At 42.2% G+C, this 20,872-nt stretch overlaps 1 protein-coding gene across 1 annotated transcript in view; it reads right to left on the bottom strand.

The window, feature by feature from the left end:
• The window catches only part of LOC138028389 (importin subunit alpha-3-like), a 32,830-nt gene extending 16,698 nt beyond the window's left edge, over positions 1-16,132 (bottom strand). The window contains exons 1-10 of the mRNA XM_068875909.1: positions 15,957-16,132; positions 13,103-13,147; positions 12,935-13,012; positions 5,137-5,163; positions 3,111-3,163; positions 2,082-2,129; positions 1,812-1,859; positions 1,369-1,454; positions 1,086-1,172; positions 737-819 (exon numbers count right to left, since the gene is read on the bottom strand). Coding sequence (XP_068732010.1) covers positions 737-819; positions 1,086-1,172; positions 1,369-1,454; positions 1,812-1,859; positions 2,082-2,129; positions 3,111-3,163; positions 5,137-5,163; positions 12,935-13,012; positions 13,103-13,147; positions 15,957-16,019 — 618 coding nt within the window. The 5' untranslated portion in view covers positions 16,020-16,132. The remainder of the gene's footprint in view (positions 1-736; positions 820-1,085; positions 1,173-1,368; positions 1,455-1,811; positions 1,860-2,081; positions 2,130-3,110; positions 3,164-5,136; positions 5,164-12,934; positions 13,013-13,102; positions 13,148-15,956) is intronic.
• Between the last annotated feature and the right edge of the window lie 4,740 nt (positions 16,133-20,872).

Genomic DNA, 20,872 nt, shown 5'->3' with positions numbered 1-20,872 from the left:
AAACAAGAAATAATAGGGCAAAAGGCCATTGCCATAGCTTTGCCTGGATTTAACGGTCTTGGACGTTCGGTGACCCCTATTTTTCTTTCCAGAAACGGATTTTATTTACAATTATCTTCACGTTGTCCAAAAATGAACAAAAAATCAATGTGGGAAGTTAAAAAAATTTCAAGATTTCTGCTCACGGGACATCAAATCTTGCCTCTTGCGGCTGCAAGGCGAGTGAAACTGTGGTCGCTAAATGCGAACTTGATCTTTAAGGAACCTCACCAGTTGACTAAATTCACTTAATAAGTCCACTTAATTAAACAATATTTGGCAGAGAAGATTTCACTTCAAAGATTTAATTGCAATATATTTGGGTTTACAGACACTGGCCTTATTCGCTAACGAAGCCCGATTTTGTCACATTTTGGGTGTTTTTCCGAGCATGTTCTCTCCAAAACGAAGTCGGTGACCCCCATTTTTTTTTACATTTCTGACATAACTAACTCATCATCTTACAGTGGTAAAAGTTTCAGAAAAAAATCAATGTTGAAAAATTTTCGCGCGAACGTCCTTAATGCAAATAACTCAAAATTAATACTCAATTCTGCAGCCAGTGTAACCTGGAAGTTCATGGTAACCTGAAAGTTCCACTGCACTGGCTGTGAGCCATATTGGACTGTCTGTTTAACACCATTTACGACATCCAAATCAACACTGGCAATAATTTTCTATTGGAGATTAAACTTACTGGGACATTAGGACTGACAAACTTGAGCAAAGGTTTAACTACACCATGTTGAATGACAAAATCTCTCAAGCCAGGTCCATCACCTGCAACGCAACATCCAACAAAATGACAAGTTGCAAATGTGATTTCTCCCTCAAAACAGCAACTCATATTTGAAGTGCTCAACAAGATGACATAAATAATGTTGATGTAATCGATAACAATGGCAGTAAAAAAACCATCTAAACAGCCCATTGAAATGTTTACAACAACTCTGGTGACCCCACCTTTTTTCAGGAAAGTGATTAGCAGGGTAAGATAAATCTCTCTGCATTATTTTAGTCAAAGAATTCTTAGTCTTCATTCTTACCAATGATGTTTCCAAGGGCCCAGACAGCTTGTTCACAAACATTTTGATGTGGTGAATCCAACAACTTCATAAAATACTTCACAGCATCTAAAATCAAAATGGGCAACTATACTTAACAATAACTACTGTAATAATGTGATCTCTTTCTCAACAATTTTAACACAAAATTAAATCCTAACTTATGTGAAGGCCCAACATGTACGTAATGAAATGTCTAGAAAAAAATTTAACATGCAGCATTTTTATCAAGTTTCAAGGGAAACTTGATTTGTAATGCACTCACCAGCTTTGACTACGGCTTTAGTTTGTTCAGATGTACCGGAAGCAATATTTGTTAAGGCCCATGCTGCTTCAAACTGAAGGGATGGACTGCAATGAAACAAATTTAACTTAGTAGCTCATGAGTCAGAAAAATTAGCTACATGTACCAAATTTGCTTTCAAACAATGCAGTTAGCAGTCACAAAAAAACGTCTTAAAAGGAGTCTCGTTATTGGAGTCTCGTTATTGGAACATTAGTTCTGTGAGATCTCTCCTGCCAAATTGTCTTTGGCGAAGTTTATAAATAATAAAAAATAAATAAATAAATAAAAGAGATTCAGCTGAATACTTCTAGATAGACAACTCTATTAAGTATTTCCCTAGGGTAGCACATTCAGCAACAAGGCTGTTGGTAGCAAGTTATTGTAGATGCCTGATAATTACATGTATTGTTAGTTTGACTTACTTGTCTTCTCTCTCTAGGCACTTGACAAGTACTGGCAAAATACCAGACCTAAATACAAGCACATTGATGTAAACATTGCCAGCATCAATCAAACATACACAGTTTAAAAAGTACCGGTACTTGAAGTTGAAAACAAAGTTACACATACAGAACATACATCCAAGTATGCTATCAATTGGCACTTCCTCAAAATGAGGTATGAGGATGCCATAATAATGAAATCCTACAGACACCAAAAAGACCACGATGCCTTAAGTTAATATAACTTACTCAATAAGTTCATCAATTGGTGGATTACGATCCTTGGAAAGAAGTTTTCTGAAAAAAGAAGAGCAAGAATCACATAAGGGAAAAAAATACACGTACAGAACTGCTCAGATATAAGCGAACCACCAAACGCGTTTCAAACTAGTCTTCAACTAGTCTGTGTTTGACTTTCAACCCCTTTGAGTTTTCGTTGAACGCAAACAAAAACATGTTGACCAAAGTCATTAGCTTTCCGAGAATCTGTTTCAATGTACTTCCTCACTGATTATGTACGAGTAAAAACTGATTTTATGATCAAGCATACGCAATGCATGTTATATCAAGAATGTGACATTCTCTTCAATTAGTTTGAAAGAAAATGGGAGAAGCGAAAGCCAGAGCTTTAATAACCTTTAAATCTGCAATTAAACATGCACATTTCTTCTTGTTCCTTCTTGGTTTTATTTTCAAACGTGTTTCAAGACTCTTTGTTCTCAACGCGTTGTCAATGAGTTTGATGGTTCGCTTATCTTTGAGCAGTACTGTAGCAATGTTCTGATGACATGTTTAGTATGATAGTCTAACATGAACCAACTAAACAACTAAAACAAAAACAAAGATGTGGTTTAGATTTATACTTGGTTTAAATTTTATTTTCTGTTATTTCAATATCATTATCATACATCATTAAACCCAAGAATAATGGCAGGGGTTTCAATAACAATTAAAATAATGTGAAGTTAGTGGCTGGTCTGAGTACAGAGTACCCTAGAGCTCTCATTGTCAAAATTAATTTTAATCTTAGGTTTGAAATTACTTCAGTTTAGGGGGAAAAAGTAGCAGACATCTCTCAGTTAAGTAGCTCATGCTGTCCCCTTACTGTACTGAAACCACTGCAATGGGAAGATAAAATTTCAGCTGAACACGAACTGTATGACAAGCTTGATTAGCCAGCCATGTAAATGCATTGTCCTGCAGTTCTGGTTTTGATTTTGCAATTTCAAACTTTTGAACATTCTAAAACTAGATATCAGAATACATGTAATTACCAACCTCGCTGCTTGTACAGCACAGAGCTGTTCAGTTGGATCGTGACTGCTTGCATTCTATTGTACAATTAAGGACATGGTATTTGAGTAAAATAGGAAACCTTAGGTGTAGGATTATTGTATCACAAGGGATTCTTTGACATGAACTTGTGCACTAAGCAAATAATCATAATAATTATGAACTTCCAAATCTTACATATGATCACATCAAGCTCAGACATACATTGTATCAAGGAGTTACAATCGTGGGCGAAAACTTGTTAAGAAAACCATACAAAAACCAGCAAAAGTACTTGTGCACTAATAATTTCTCCTTCGTGAATTCCACAGCTGTTACTTCTCCTCCACCCTCCCACTTTCCAATGTTGATTTGGAGAGTGTTGATTTCCAGAAACTGTTTGTGATCCCCAGAAACAAGGAAGGAGGGAGGATGGGGGGGGGGGGGAGTCAAATCGTTTGCTTACAACTGAAACTGCTTGGAAGGGTAATTTTCTTAAAAGTTTTGTCCATGCTTGTACCATAGATTGTAAAGAAACCATAGTTTTACATCAGTGAGGGGTGATAGCAGAAGGGTTAATGCCAGCTTACAAATCAGTTTCAACAATTTGAAGGGAATGTCTCATTAGAAGTATGAACTCTTTAAGTAATGGCAATTTTATGGTACCAGTAATATTGCTTAACAAGAGAACCTCATTATGTGACATAACAGGTAACCATGGCAAGACAATAGTTATCTAAAAGCAAGCTGTTATTTTTCAAAATTTAAACACATATCTCTAAAACAACTTTCGTGACTCCCATATTTTCTTGCAGGTAAGTGATTAGCAGCTGTAGATGAATGTCTCAACAAAGTTAAAAAATTAACTGGAGTGGATTCAGAGCCACCTTAAATTCGTCCAATTGTGAGCGTGGATATGACTCTGCTCCAGAGAATTTTTTTTTAACTCTGCAGAGAGTTTTTTTGTCAGGATGCTAACCACTTCCCAGCAAAAGATTGGGGGTCACAGAGTTCATGTTTGGAATATACAATGTAAGAATTTTAAGACAAAAGACTCTTTTGTTGCCACTTTAACTACTGCATCTTGTTAAGAAATTCCTGGGGTTGCATACGGTACCCTACAACTACCATTACATGACACAGTTGTATAGCATCAAATTAAATAGAATGTTAAAAGTGCTGAAACTGGATTGAACCTCATTAAAGTGCCTATGAAATAAAATACTGTAACTGAAGCTTATTTTGAAAGACTTTTTTTTAAGAAAAGCAACATGGTGTTTCATTTTGAAATATATCCTATTGCTCTAGAGATATTAAAGTTTTTGTGTAAAAACTGATCGATGACATCATCAGTGGTTCCAAGGGGAAGGGGGCAGGAACACACACATATAGTATAGAATATCCTCAGAAATATTAATGCAGTTCTCTTCAAACTTGGCACCAGTAATGCACGTCAGTCAATGCATAAATTGATAGCCATTGTGCAGTTTCCATGACAACAGTTTGCTTCCAGATCAATTTTGTGCAAACGAGATGTCCTCATTTTTTTTTGTCTCAACCAAACATCATTCACTGTTAATGAGTTCATTAGGAGACCTAGAGCAGCAACATGGGCTCTACGTGTGTTTTCAGCAGGACTGTCTGTCTTGCCTGATGTGAGGGGAAATTGAGACACTTCATTTACAACTGAAAGGGGCTGGAGCCACATGTGTTGCCATGGTTACATCATACTCTGCACTGCCTTGCACCTTTCTTAAGGGTTATCAGTAATGAAAATTTGAATATAATCATTGTTAAATTTTCAGAGTTATTCTTGATTTTGTGATCCATCTTCTAGTGAAACCACTGATGACATCATCAATTTTCTCATTTGCATAATTATGTAAACATAAAACTCATCTCTGAAAAGATAATAAATGATACTTCAAAACAGAAAACACCATTCTCCCTTATTTTGAAATCTCTTTCAAATAGGCATTACCTTTTACTTCAGAGGCACTTCAAGAAGATCTACGTAAGCTTGTTCACTTACCAAAACAATGCTATGGAGGCTTTTCCCCTGCAAAACAATACACAACCATAACACATTGTAACATACATGTACAAGAATCAATAAGCAGATCATTAAGTATGCATACTAGTCAAGTGTAACAACACTTTAACCAAGGTTTCACTAACTTTTTGGTAACATGTAGCTTCACACTGATTAGGATGTTTAAGAAATGATGGCTTTGAGGATCAAACTTCATCAGAAGTCTATAGCTCAGAAGTGTTCATCTTCAATGGAATGCAGCATGTTAGTTTATGGTAATAGCTATTTTTAGAATAGTTTACTGCTATTTTGCATTTGGCATGGGCCAAATCCCACGTGTCATGTGGCTACCTGGTTCTACGGACTAATCAGAAGCGTTGCGGTCATCAGACTCAAACTGATTAGGCATTATTTGATGGGACCTGTATTCCAAATTTAGATAATACCAGGCTTTGGATGGGCCAAGGCCAAATAAGAGGGATAAGCACTTCGTGGTAATGGACTTACGACTTTACTCCTTGACTTGATTTTCAAAGCAGGGCTCGAAATTAACGGAAAAATCCAGTCGCATTTAGCGATAAGAAACGAAAATTACAATACAATACAATACATACATACTTAATAATTGACCGCTCCCCATAGGGGCTTTTCAGGGCCAATGAAACACAATCAACGAAGCAACAGAACACAACAACTACAACTGTTAAGAATCCCAACTGGCCGGAGGCAAACCAGTTGGCTATTTACAAGTGCAGATGGGAAGTTGAACCAGGGAATACCGGGAACAAATTCAACGAGTGATCAGAGCGGGTCTTGAACCCGGGATCTCCGGATCTCAAGGCAAGCACCCTAACCACTGGGCCACACTGCCTCCTCCTTAGTCGCAATTTCGCAAATTTTAGTTGCAAAATTGCCGCGGTGCATTGTGTTTCCAGCGGTTTAGCAAAAAAATATAAGCCCACAATACTTATGTGTAAAGAAACCGCTAAAAATGGCGAATGATCGAAGGAATGGATCTGTGCACATAACATCGCAGCTAAATTACTCTACAATTACACTATCTTCAGAGAAAATTCACAGCGAGAAACAACACAATTTTGTCATTTATTTATTTATTTTAGCAAAAGTAGCAGCAAAGTGGCAACTGCTAACCCTTTTGTTTCGAAAGAGCGAAGGTGACAACAAGTCGCAAAGGAAAAAAATTAGTCGTACATGTAAATGCGACTGTATTGGTCGCAATTTTGAGCCCTGTTTTGCTATTAAATTTGACAATGGCCATCTCAATGGAAAGCCTTAAGTACTGTAAGATAAAAAGGATTTAATTTTTTTAAATATAGTTAAATAAAATTTAACATAGTTAACGACTAGGAGCTAGTCTGGTTAGTAGTGTTTTGCAGGCGGTTGTTAGTGTCTTGGCCGTCTGGTAGCGTTGTTCAGCGTTTTGGTGCGTTCTGTAGCGTTTGTTATAGTTACATGGTTCACGACCGGGAGCTAGTCCGGTCAGTAGCGTTTTGCAGGCGTTTGTTAGCGTTGTTATGCGTTTTTGTAGCGTTTGCAGCACTCTTTAGGTTGGGGGAGCCCTGGGGCTGACATGGTTCAGCGGTATTCCTGCGTAGTGCATGCGTTGTCCAATGTGCTTGCAGCGTGTTTGTTGGCGTGGCGTTGTGAGTCGGTTTAGGAGTTTAGTGGTTCTCGGCGTTCTTCTTCTCGCTTCGTTGGCTATCTCGGTCGCTGTCCAGGTTGAAATAGAAGTTCTTCGATCTTCGACCGTCTCCATCTCGTCTTCACCGCCGTGTTGTGGTTCGTCTTATCTTCTCTTGTACCAGTTCCGATAGTCGGCTCGTCGCTCAGATAGCGTGGCGTTTCTTTGGCGGGCTTAGTGTAGCGGTTCCCAGTTGTGGTCAACAAAAGAAAAACAACAATAGAGAAAACACAAGGATTTCTTCCGTCATCGACCGTGGTTTCCTCGCCCTCTGTCGTGTCTGTTGGTTTGTCTTTACTCGCTCATCGCTCTTTCGTGCTTCGGACCATCGTGTGCTCCGATACGTTTATTTTGGCGGGCTTAGTGTAGCGGTTCCCAGTTGTGGTCAACAAAGGAATAAATTCTAAGGATTTCGTCAGTCATCGACCAGGGTTTTTCTTCGGCGGCTGTCGTGTTTATTGGTTTGTCTTTCCTTCACTCGTCGCTCTTTCGTCCCTGGACCGTAGTGTGCTCGCCGATCCGTTAGCGTGGCCAAAGGACTTCGTCCTTTATCGCCCGCGGTTTTTTCTCGCTCTCTGTCGTGTTTGTTGGTTCGTTTTTCACTTCTTTTTCGTGGTCGCCTCTAACTCGCTCGTCGCTGGTTGGTGTTCGATCATACATCATGCCGAACCCACCTCGTTCAACCAACAATAGCTTGTCCGCCGGACTTCGTTCGGAGGACATACCTCTCTTGTCGCCCGCGCCGATGGTGGTTTCTACGGCTCCCTCTGGCCCCGTGGCGCCTTTGGCCGTCGATTCGATCGCCGAGGCTGTTGTTCGCGCGCTTGGAAGCACTCTTCCGACTATCATCTCTTCAATTCAAGGGAGCGCCCCCTCGCCATTACCCCCTTCCGTCCTTGGCACTTCTGTTGGCGTCACTCCATCTAGCTCCTCTGGATCGACTGCTGTTTCTTGTGATGTCAATGTCTCGTCTATGGCTTTTGGGGCGTCATCAGGTACGTTTACTTTGCCGGCCTTCATTCCTACCTTTTCTCCTGTGTCGGCCATCACTGACTCAAGCTCGGCCCGCTTCATGGCCCCCATTACCTCTCCATTCGCGAGTCCCAGTGTATCCGGCAGCCTGCCAAGTTTTGGTAACTCTGGATCAGTGCCTACGTCTGATAAGGCTTTCATTGTTGGTCCTGGTCATGCACCAGTCCCGGCAAAATTGGCCAAGAAGATCATCGAGGGCCAGTTCGTGGAGTTGGCGGATCTACTTACAGTCAATCTCCGAGCTGGGGATCAGGAACCACAGACCTTCCTGGAGGGTAAACTCCTGGTGTCCAACGTAAAACGCAGGCAGGTTGAAATCAAGGATATTCTTACTTGGACTGAAGCCTTCACGATTTTCCAGCTGGTCCTGTGCGCCTCTCACCCCCTGCGTTGGTTAGACTTGACCAGATATAAGCTGCTCATTATTCAAACAGCCCGCCAATATCCAGGTCTGGCTTGGCTTGAATACGATCTGGCCTTCAGAAGGGATGCCGCTGCCTCAGGCCTTACGGATTGGTCCAAAATGAATTTGGATCTGTATAGTTTTCATTTGCGTTTGCCAGCATCGTCCTCACTGCAACCAAGGCCGTCTTCCCTTTCCGGGTTTCCTCAGTCTTCCTCAGACAGCCCAGACTCCCACCGACGCACACCATTCTGCCATTCCTGGAATGAAGGGAAATGCCGGTGGCTATTTGGGAAGTGCAAGTTCCGCCACAACTGCAGCAATTGCGAGGGAGAGCATACCAAGGCTAACTGCCCCTTTCCCGCTCAGCTGGATTTCGTTCCCGTTCCCGCTCCCCCTCCCCTGGAGGGAGCAGGGGACAGTACTGAGGGGCGAGGTTCGCCCAGTGTTGTGTTTGTACATAGTTTGAATGATGTGATTGCGTTGCCTCGCCAGCCGAATGGATTGCCTCAGTTGGCAAAGTTGTTTTGTCCTGTTCCAGTTTCAGTTCCAGTCTCAGTTCCCGTTTCTGTTCCAGTTAAGCCCAGCGTTCCAGTTGTCTCTTTTGCCCCGTTATCTCCGGTGTCTCAGGTCACACCATTACAGTTGGATCAATTTCAAGCCGAATTATGCCACCATCCCAACAAGTCAGCTGTGGCATTTGTGACTTCTGGCATACGGGATGGATTTCGGATAGGCTTTGACCCATCCTTGGTGTCCCTCAAATCTGCATCTTCAAACATGCGTAGCTCGGCTGAGCACCCATCAGTGATTGACTCCTACTTGCAAGCTGAAGTCTCTTCTGGCAGGGTGGCAGGTCCTTTTCCAGTGCCCCCGCTTCCGTCATTGCAAATAAGTCGTTTCGGGGTGATCCCCAAAACTAATCAGCCTGGGAAGTGGCGTCTCATTTTAGACCTATCATCCCCAGAGGGGCAAAGCGTCAATGACGGCATCCCTAAGCCCCCGTTTACAGTTCAGTATGTTTCAGTGGATGCTTTCATTGATGGCATAATGTCTCTGGGTCGAGGAACGTTAATGGCCAAGTTCGACGTGGCCAGTGCATATCGGAATGTGGCTATCCACCCAGACGATCGCCCCCTTCTTGGCATGAAGTGGCGTGGGCAATATTTTGTGGATTTGGTGCTCCCTTTTGGGCTGCGTTCAGCACCATTTATTTTCACCGCCATTGCAGACCTGGTTGAATGGATCCTGGTTCACAATTATGAGGTTACATTTCTCCGTCATTACTTGGACGATTTCCTCACTTTGGGCCCACCGGCGTCCCCTGTGTGCCACAACAACCTTCAAACCTGCGTTCGTCTGTGTTCAAAACTTGGCCTTCCCCTTAATCCAGATAAGTTGGAGGGACCCGCGACTCGTCTTACAATCCTTGGGATTGAACTTGACTCCGAGAATCTTCAGGCTCGCCTTCCGACTGACAAGAGAGATAGGATTGTTTCACTGTTAGATGAGTGGTCAGCAAAACGTTTTTGTAAACGTCGCGAGCTGGAATCCCTGATTGGCCATCTCCATCACGCCTGCAAGGTCGCCCCACAGGGTAGGACATTCCTTCGCCGGATGATCGACTTGCTTTGTGCCTTTCGCCGTGATGATCACCCCATTAGGCTTAACCAGGAATTTCGGCGGGATTTAACCTGGTGGCGGGAACTGTTCCAAACTTGGGATGGCCTCAGTTTTTTCTGCATGCCCACATGGGCACCTCTCCCGGACTTCCAGGTCTCATCGGATGCAGCGGGCTCGTTGGGCTATGGAGCTATTTTTAAATCCCACTGGTTTGCTGGTGCCTGGTCAGCTGCACAAAGTTCCTCATCTATAGCGTACAAGGAGCTCTTCCCAATTGTAGTGGCAGCCTATCTGTGGGGCTGTCAGTGGGTATCTCGGCGGGTCGAGTTCTTTTGTGACAACGAGTCTGTGGTGGCTGTACTTAAGTCTGGCACCTCGCGGGACAAAAACTTAATGGTGTTGCTGCGTTATTTGACTATGCTGGCCATCCATCATTCCTTCTCATTTACAGCTTCATCTGTTCGAGGCAAAGCTAATCCAGTTGCTGATGCACTCTCTCGATTCCAATTTCAGCGGTTCAGACGCCTGGAGCCACAGGCCGACCCAACCCCGTCTCCTATTCCTGCTTCCCTTCTGGCAGCGCTTCAGATGCCTTGACTCAGAAGTGTCGGTTCTTACTTACCCAAGGTCTTGCACCTTCCACCCGACGAGTGTACCGATCCGCCCAACGTCGATTTACAGACTTTTGCCGCCAGGATGGTCGTGCAAACCAGGATGGCTCCATCCCCCCAGCCACTGAGGAGACTCTCATGCGCTTTGCTTCCTTCCTGGCCGACAACCTGAACCATTCCTCCATCAAGGTCTATCTATCAGCAGTGCGCTCCCTTCACATTGACCATGGCCTTCCCGACCCGCTAGTCAACTGTCTTCGTTTGCAGCGTCTGCTAAGGGGTATTAAGCGAGTTCAAGGTCCAGTGTCACCCAGGCGCCTACCTATCACCGTTGATCATTTGAAGGTCATTCAGTGCTCTTTGGACCTGTCTACTAGAGACCATGTGATGTTGTGGGCTGCGTGCTGCTTGGCATTTTTTGGGTTTTTGCGTGCGGGCGAATTCACGGTCAACTCGGCCTTTGATCCTCACACCCATATGACTGTTAGCGACCTGCAAGCGGACTCCTTGGTGAATCCCTCTTGTTTCAAAGTCCGTATCAAGTGTTCCAAGACAGACCCCTTCCGTGCGGGTTGTGATATCTACTTGGGGCGTGGCTCGGGCTCTGTGTGCCCCATAACAGCGTTGGGCACGTACTTGTCTCTGCGTGGGTCTGCTCCAGGGCCCCTGCTCTTGTTTAGTGATGGTCGTCCTCTTACCCGGCAGCAGCTATCATCCTTTTTGCAGTCTACCCTACATGGGGCTGGGTACTCCGGCGCCTACTCCGGCCATAGTTTCCGGATTGGGGCGGCGACCACTGCAGCGGCACGTGGTGTTCCGGATCACCTGATCAAAACCTTGGGGCGTTGGTCGAGCGAGGCATACCAGATCTATATCAGAACTCCAGTTAGTTCCATTGTCCGTGTTTCCTCCCAGCTGGTGGCGTAACAGGTAGTGGATTTCTCTGGTTACCAGCGGGGGTGGGTGCCTCAGGTTTGGGCTATCGGGGGCTTAGGCCTAGTTGCCCCGAGCCCCCTTGCTCCGGGTTCTTCTTACCCGGAGATCCCTTCGGCATGGCGCGGGGGGCTCGTGGCTTGGTTGCGGGTTGGGCAGGCCAGTCGGGTGTTCTAGCGCCTTGGGGATGTGACTGCGGTTGCAGCCCCCAGGCTTCCTGGGCACCTACCCTCCACTGGCGACGTGGGCGTTAAATATAGTTAAATAAAATTTAACATAGTTAACGACTAGGAGCTAGTCTGGTTAGTAGTGTTTTGCAGGCGGTTGTTAGTGTCTTGGCCGTCTGGTAGCGTTGTTCAGCGTTTTGGTGCGTTCTGTAGCGTTTGTTATAGTTACATGGTTCACGACCGGGAGCTAGTCCGGTCAGTAGCGTTTTGCAGGCGTTTGTTAGCGTTGTTATGCGTTTTTGTAGCGTTTGCAGCACTCTTTAGGTTGGGGGAGCCCTGGGGCTGACATGGTTCAGCGGTATTCCTGCGTAGTGCATGCGTTGTCCAATGTGCTTGCAGCGTGTTTGTTGGCGTGGCGTTGTGAGTCGGTTTAGGAGTTTAGTGGTTCTCGGCGTTCCCTCCCTCTCCCCCCCTTTCTTTTTTTTTTTGTGCTCTTTTTTTTTGTGTGTTATTATTATTATTATTATTATTATTATTATTATTATTATTATTATTCCACTGAGCTATCTGGCTCAAGTGTGACGGGTGCCTTAGGGGGGCCTGGCGCGGGGGGCTCGTGGCTTGGTTGCGGGTTGGGCAGGCCAGTCGGGTGTTCTAGCGCCTTGGGGATGTGACTGCGGTTGCAGCCCCCAGGCTTCCTGGGCACCTACCCTCCACTGGCGACGTGGGCGTTAAATTTAATTTTACAACAACAGGGATAGTTTTATAGCCTGAAACTTAGAAAAATACATGTATTAGTTATTGGAAAAAGTTAAAAAATGTCCAATAAGGGACTGGAACTAGAACTTCACTATCTACAAGCCACCTTTGGAGTTTAGATTTGGAAAATAAACAAATTTAATTAAAAGACCTTTGTTCAAAACCTGGATCACATTAGCTACTGAATAAATCACCATACAATGGATTTAAGTTACTTGGTAGCTGTACAGTACTGTATAGACCGTATTCATAAATGGCGGTCACATTTATAATTCTTTTGTCCACGTGCAAATTAGCCTACCAAGCCTCATTTTAGAGCAAAAATTCTTTTCAATTCACTGTATGGTATCGAGGCTTGGTAGGCTAATTTGCACTTCGACAAAAGAATTATAAATTGGCCGCCATTTATGAATAAGGTCTATATGCTGGACACTGTGTGATTTGCCAAGGTAGCAATGCTACATTGTCTTCACCTTGGAAACACGTTTACCAGTAATGCATCTTAATCTTAAACATCACTGGTAAAAGAATGGCCATAATTTTGCCTAAGAATGTGTAAACACTATACCTGTAAACTCTCATCTTTTTCATCTGCAATATCCTGGGGAACATTCCTTTTCTTTTGAATGCAATCATCTCTTTTGGCCTGATGAAAAAAAGGGACCCAAAATACATTGAAACTAAGGCTAACATGAAAAAGGACTTGCACACCTTGATGAAAGAAAATTAGTTGTACCTTTCTGAGCTCAACTGTCACTTCATTTCTTCGTTGCCTCAGTGCCTAAAAACATACATGTGTACAAAATTTAAAGAAAACGACAAAACTTTTGAAATTATAAGACATGTTTTGACAGAGACTTCTGTCATCTTCAGTTGATTAATGTACAAAGCGTTAAGTTGAATTTATAAGTATGGAAAAAGTGCTAATTATGCCAGTAACAACGGAATGTACACAAAACGTGACAATGTGAGACTTAAAAGGATAGTTTTAGGTTTACATGATGCAGCTGTTGATTAAGAGAAGGTTGTTCTGCAACTGCATCACGTAAATCTAAAACTATCCTTTTAATTCTCACATTGTCACGTTTTATGTACATTCCATTGTTACTGGCATAATTAGCACTTTTTCCATACTTATAAATTCAACTTAACGCTTTGCACATTAATCAACTGAAGAAGACAGAAGTCTCTGTCTAAACATGTCTTATAATTTCAAAAGTTTTGTCGTTTTCTTTAAATTTCTGACTTGCCTGCTGATATCAAGATCCTTTGGATACATGTGTACACAGTAAAACTTTGAAGGATACTCTTACACAATGTACATGTATTTCAAAGAGACCAAAGGCCATGACATGTATATACCAGTATATTGATAACTTAAATGCAATTCAGCTTAAGTTAACCTAAATACAATATGTTAGTCAATGTTTGCCCCCTCTGTGCAGCTCAGCTGGTAGCCATCAAAGCCCGGAGCAAGGACATCCTCTTATGTGTATTTGTTATCTTGCATATTTTCTCGCCTTTAAGCAGATCTTGCTAAAACCGTCTGGCATTAGACAAAGTCAAGTCTATCAAGTCCCACTCCTAGCTAGGAGTCAATGGGTTAAATGGGGGGTTTTGAGTGTTAAGCAGTGTAAGGCTTTTGTTGATTTTCTGAGACTGTACCTTTTTCAGTTGAGGATTGGGTTTCTGGTAACTTTCCCCTGCCTTGTACACTGTAATAGTGCATTGTTGATCCCCACTTGTAGGGTTGGCATGAATTACCTATTTCTTTCTCAAAGCTCGATTGTACTGTACCTCACCCAATCGTCATAGCAACTGCTCCCAAACTAACGAGTTACATTTTCAGTTATTTAACAATTTGACATAATTACTCACTATAAGTTTAGCAGAATGATTGATGAATTGCTAGTACAGATTCAAATAATTATAGTTATGGTTTTGTTACAACTACATGTATAAAAAAAGGACTGTATGACAAAGTTTCTCTCTTTTGTTTGTGCTTGAAAAAATTCTGTGCAGGATACATGTCTTGCACACATGACTTTTATGAAATACACCAACGGAGGAGCTTACAAAGGTTGAACCGTGAAGAACTGGCATAATGACAAAATCATAAATAAAATAAGAAACTACATGAATTGCTGCTGGCAAGAACTTTGTAAAGTTACACAAAAGTTGACTGCTTTGTAACCCCTGCAACACAAAATTTAATTGTAGCCTATGTGCTCACCCTTATAAAAACCTAATCATTGCATTTGCTTACTATTCAATGTCCCTACATTGATGCAATCTACATTAAACTATTAAGTGAGTGGCAGAAGAAATGAGCATTTCTACACTTGGAAAGTGATCATCTTAACAACAAAATAGACCTTTTCGGCTTGTACATTTTGTTTTCCCAATACAGATCATGTGATAATACTCAGGAGGTGGGGTCTTTTGTTTTGTTCATTAAAATGAAGGCATGCAAGCATGAATATGCCTGCATGCACTCTTTTTAATGAACAAAACAAAGGACCAAGCCTCCTGAGTATTATCACATGATCTGTATTGGGAAAACAAAATGTACAAGCCGAAAAGGTCTATTGTGGTACCAGTACACTGTATACCACAAATATTGCTAAATCACTTGTCTTTACAGACAAACACAAAGTAGGATTCCCTTTTATCATAAACAAGCCCAAAGAGCACCATGAAATAAACAAACAAAGTATTTACAGCTCAACAAAAATTTGGTTTATCAACAGAGTTGATAATGTAAATTGACCACCGTACAGAGCTTTTAGAATCTCTGTGCAGTGGTCAATTTACATTATCAACTCCGTTGATAAACCAAATTTTTGTATACTACTTCCGCACCGACGCAGCACCACAGTTTCTTTAGAAACTACCCCTTCATTTATTTACAGCTCAACTGTGGTATTTCCAGAGGTCATCAAAGTCAGGTTAACAGGAAGTAATAGTTAGTGAGGAGTGATGTTTAATAACCTTGTTTATTTATAGTGTGATCTCCGTGGAAACGAAAGCACATTTTGAATGCAAGCTGGCTACAATTGCCTTGGTATTTGCAGCTCGCCTCTTTAGTTTCTATAGGGAAGATATTGTTGACGTCACTAATTGTCATTAATATGCCAACCAGAGCCTCATTGGTTGTTGAAACCAAGGGTCTTTTTATTTCGTGGTTGGCACATTTAATTAACAAAAGCAATGTTTGTAAACAGAATTACCTTCCCCAGTTTTACACTCAATACCATAACAGTTAAATCCTCGAACTTAAGGGTTTCATCCCTTTTTTCTGGAATAAAGCTACCCAAAACATTGATAACAGGTCGTTTACCAGCTAAGGTGAAGGAGATTTCACAATGCATCGGAAATATGCACTTTAATTGAGCAGCGAAACACAAGGTCTCTCCTGCCTTCATCAGAATAAACGTCATAACGCATTGCAGAAGCTCAATAAAAAAAATCAGTAAAAATACTAAAAGCGGTGAGGATTGGTAATTGTCTAAAGACAAGCTGCAAGCCATAATGAAACAGAGATTCAAATAACCCCGCCACACGACAGACAACGTGAAAACATCACTTACGGATAGATCCTTGTCCTTGTTTTTGTAAAACCTCTGTCTCGAATCTGCACTTTTTGTGGACATTTCTTTTTGATTCGTTATCTTGATGTTTGTGTTTTTGCAGGCCGTAGGGAACGGAAAAGTCTGCAAATCACCGGTCTAGAGCGTCCGCCGCCATCTAAAAAACTCCTGGTTCATGTCAAGGTAGATCAGTGCGCATAATCACCCTAATCACCACGTTAAGCTGCTGACCGTGAATGTACAAGCACTCACATGCTTGTTCACTCTGCTGTTCAGAATGGGATTTTTGGAAAGTTACCTGCGTTTGCCGCGCAAAACAAGGATAATATTGGGACTTTTTGGAATCATTGTTGGATTAGCAGGCCCTTATTTATTACCACTGTCGCCATTGATTGAAAAACCAGAAGAAAAGCAGGAGGCCTTTCCAAAGGCGAGTACGTGATGTCACGAACTGAAAGCAAGCAAGCAAGCAAGCTTCATTGGATGGTAGAAGTTTCAAAGTCCGCAACATGTAGCAGTTTGAGGCAGTGACAGTGGAGAGGAGACCACATGTACTCCCTTTCCGGTGACAAGGAGCCAAAAGTTGAGGAAATGAGCAGACTATCCATAATCCAAGAGGCCATAAAAACACTTAAACAGTGCTAATAATTGCTGCCTCCCGGGGTGTTTTTGTTGCCAAGTCAACGTACTGGAACTGTCTGGGGTTAAATGTTTGTCTTAGGCATGTCTAGTGCCTGAAACTTGTTAGGGTAAAAGGGGTACTTTTATTTAATTTAGATGAGTGGGGATGTGCTGTTCCGTGCCTTTGAGGGCTGGTTTGAAAACGCGACAGAAACATAAGTGCATACAACATACTTTAACACACCTGGTGGCCACCAGAAACTTCGAAGGCAATTTGCAGAAGCCGTTGCTACGCAGTGTGTGTGTATTTCACCTAATGCTAATTTTTGGTTGTACAGTCGAACCTCCACCAACAGACACTTCTTGTATGTGGACACCAAACCGGAGTCCCAGCAATTTCTCCTCTAAAACACTACATATTTAACCTCCTGTAAGAGGAAATCTCTCGTAAGCGGACACAGACATCTATTCAGGGTCCACAGAGTCTAAAATATCCTCCCATAAGCGGACAGTAAACAATATCAAGAAACTGTCTAACGAAATGGGTTTGATTTTAATGGTTTAATCGCACACTTTCCTATACAAAACATAGTCATTTCAATTTCAAGTAACTTTTTTTTCATTACGATACATCAAAGTTTTCTATTTTAAACTTTTCTTCAAGCCAGTCGCACGAAAATTTGTCTCCTTGAAATTTTAAACTCACAAGGTAATTCCATACCATATACTGCTCCTCTGTTTATCCGCTTTCCCATAACATGACCCGTTGCTGAGTTAGACGCATGCTTCAGGAACCTCATCACCTAATCTCAAAGATAGTCTAATGGGCCAGTTTCGTGTTCTAACGGTTGGACTGGATCTAGCATGAAATGGAGGCTAATGCAGGCAAATTAATTTGCATTTTTTTTTCAACCTCCCATAAGCGGACACCTCACGTAAGCGGACACTTACCCTTGGTTCCCAGGGTGTCTGCTTACAGGAGGTTTGGCTGTAAATGGTTTGAAAGACTGTTCTAAGTGATTTCAGCTTTTTGCATAAAAAATGCAAGAATATTTAGGCTATGATATGGATTCTATCAATTTTTCGTGTGGCATACATGGGCCATTGTACCCTGTATCATTGTGGTCGCGCCTTAAGCGTTGGTCCTTGTTCAGAGGGAATTGCTTGTGGTCTTGCCCTTTGAATTTTCACTTTAAGAATTGAATGGTGAAGGTATGAAAGATAATATGCATAGTCAAATGGGAACTCAGAAAAATCTGAGCCCCAGATGAGATTTGAACCCACAACCCTATGTGATCTAGTTGGATGCTTAAACCACCAAATGACTGGAGACTCTGTGGTCAGCAAGGGCGAAATATGGGTTCAAATGCTATCTGAGTATCAGGTTTTTCCGAGTTCCCATTGACCAAGCATAATATCTTTCATGTGTTTCTCACATAAGTCATTTGGGTGAATGTTAAAGTGGCAAAGAATTTTTGGTTTTCAAAATTTTCACTGATGGGAGGAACGCTTGAGCTGTTTTGGCTGTAAGATATGTTGGCGAAGTAAATTACAATTAAATTTTATGCAGTTTGTTCAGATTATATACACCTTATTCCAAAATGGCCGCCATATTAGTATTCTTTTGTTTCCTTGCAAAATGGCCCTTCTGGCCTTGCTTTCAAACATAAGATTCAAAAGAATATTTAACCTCTCCACCCCTAAACCAGCCGTACTTAGGATTTTATTCAGTCTATCACCAGACAATTTTATTCGTCAATGGGTAACCCCCAGGAGTCAATGGGTTAACCTTGAACAAGGCCAAAAGGGCCAATTTGCAATCAAACAGAAGATGGAATGAGGTGAATGCTATTTATAATCCTGAGTCTGTATCAGGTTACCCTTTTCTGCGTTATACTTTAGTTGTGTTTTATACCCAGTCTGTGGTCTGTAGTCCGCAATCGATATTTTCTACTGACCAATAGGCCATTTTACAGTTGTTTGCTCTGAGACCTAGCCTATGAATGGCTGCGAGGCTGCCGGTGACCTTGGATTGATACAGCCCCGACTGCTTTTATCATGCAAATTGTGTTGTTGTAATTCTAATTAGTTCGTATTAACATTACAAAAGCACGGAGGTTTGTATCAAAACAGGGTCACCGGCAGCCTCGCTTCCATTCGTAGGCCAGGTAACTTAGCTACAACTGTAATATGGTCTATTTTCATGGAATTGAAATTGAATTTCGTTGAATTGAACTTGAATTTCGGTATTGAATGTTGCCACAATTGGTATGCCATACCCTGCGAGATCTGAATTGGGTACAACGAGTTAGCCAGTTTGGTCTGTTGGATCCACTTCAGCTTGGTAAGTTATAGAATAGATCACTTTCAGAAATGGAGATCTCCTTTACATTCTTTTGTATTAGTTGTGTTAATTATATCTACTGCCCTACATCTACATCTGCATGTTCCAGCACTCAGCAAAGTCCCTTTTTGGCTTATGGCTGTTTCTGCTTAGGTGGTCTCATACACCGTAAGCCTTTTTAAAGACATCACTGCCAAGGCGGCTACTTCTGCTGGAGAGAACAGGACAGCCATAACACCTGGAACTACATCCCCTACTCTTATCAAATAGTACAGGGGTGTAGCCAGGGGGGTCCTAGAGTGCCTGTAACCTCCCCCCACCCCCCTTTGTGACAGTCAACAACATAATACAAACCATATTTGTGAGACTGGAACAGAGTAATTTATGTTACCTGCAACTTAGCGGGTATTTACATGTGACTGGGACAAACTCAGACCGGTATGAACTTGTACCGGGATGAAATTTTTGCAGCTGTTTACATGAAACCGGGACGACATGCTTGGTGCCTGGTTTCGGGATGAAATGTTATGTTTTTTCTAAGAAATGTATGGCTGACCCAAAAGCATACATGTAGGCTTGAAATTTCTGGACCCAGTCTGAGAATTTCTCGTCTCAGTCCAGCAACCGAGACAAAGTCAGACCGGTCTCAGTTCATTGTCAGGCATGTAAACGCATAAAAAGAAATGCAGGGAGGCCGATACGAACTCATACCGGTCTGAGTTTGTCAAGGTCTCATGTAAATACCCCCTTACTTCATATACTATTGATCTCAGCCGTCCCTGGACAAGGACTTTTTTTCAGCCCACTTCACAGACTGTTGATTTCAGTCTGCGGTTAAAACATTCTGAGCACAAGGTAACATTTTTTGTGGCCCTGCAGTTTTGAAAATAACGATCTTGTGACGCTAGTTTCTGTTGCTCTCCCCAAAGAGAAGAGCGCGAAATGATATTAACGGCGAGTAAAACCGGCCAAAACTATTACGAGTAACCCAGGAAAAGCCTTGTCTGAGGAAATAAGAAGCAGATGGAAACTTTTCTTCAATTTTTTTTCTTTTCTCGGCCGTGGGAAGAACAAAGGAATATAGCACCATGTGATCGGTATTTTCGAAACCACAGAGCCACAAAAATATTATCATGTGATCAGATTTTTTTAACCGCAGATTGAAATCAACGGTCTGTCTGAGATTGATAGCATGCAGCGATTTTGTAGGCTTGTTCCAACCCCCCCTCCCCCACCCCACACTCGCTGCTCATTCGAAAAATTGTCAATTTCACCAAAAACACTGTGGATGACGGGTAAGTACCCTGGGTGTGAGAGAATGTGACCCCCCCTTTGAAAAATCCTAGCTACGCCCCTGAAATGTGTGGGCTCTTTAACGTCCCACAGGGAACTTATGAACATAGAAGGTATTTGTGAGACGGGGCCTACGGTTTATAGTCCTTATGCGAGAAGACTTGAAAGTCTAACCATTTGCAGATGAAATTATAAAGGCAGCACTTTCTCCTCAGTTGTTATAAATAATCTTTTGAAATTTGCTTGTTGTAGCTAGGCTAGAAAGGCTTATTAGCATTAAAACAGAAAAATATTTTATTTGAGGGCCATTACGAAAGAGGTCTATAGCCTACAAGCAGGCTCTTCCGTTAAAAATGGCGCGCAGTCGAAATATAGGGGCTTATAGTTTCCTTTCGAAACTAGTAAACAATGCCACATGCACGTTACACGTGCCTTTTTCTCGCCCGTTATGATAATGAAGGGATGGGTGGGTTGGTATGTGAGGACAAATTTTTAAGCGGAGAAAATATTTCCTTCATTGAATTTACGACACGAGACTTCGGCTTTAAAGGTAGAACGAATGTCAAGTATTCGGCGAAAATAGAAAGAGGTGCCATCAGCACAAATGAAAACCCGGGACCATCATCAGTCAAATTATAGTCAGTTCCAGTCGCCGCTC

Source organism: Montipora capricornis, chromosome 13 (assembly GCF_036669925.1).
Source record: "Montipora capricornis isolate CH-2021 chromosome 13, ASM3666992v2, whole genome shotgun sequence".
NCBI lineage: Eukaryota > Metazoa > Cnidaria > Anthozoa > Scleractinia > Acroporidae > Montipora > Montipora capricornis.
Note: the sequence above shows the minus strand (reverse complement) of the source record. Positions and strands in the feature narration are given on the sequence as shown.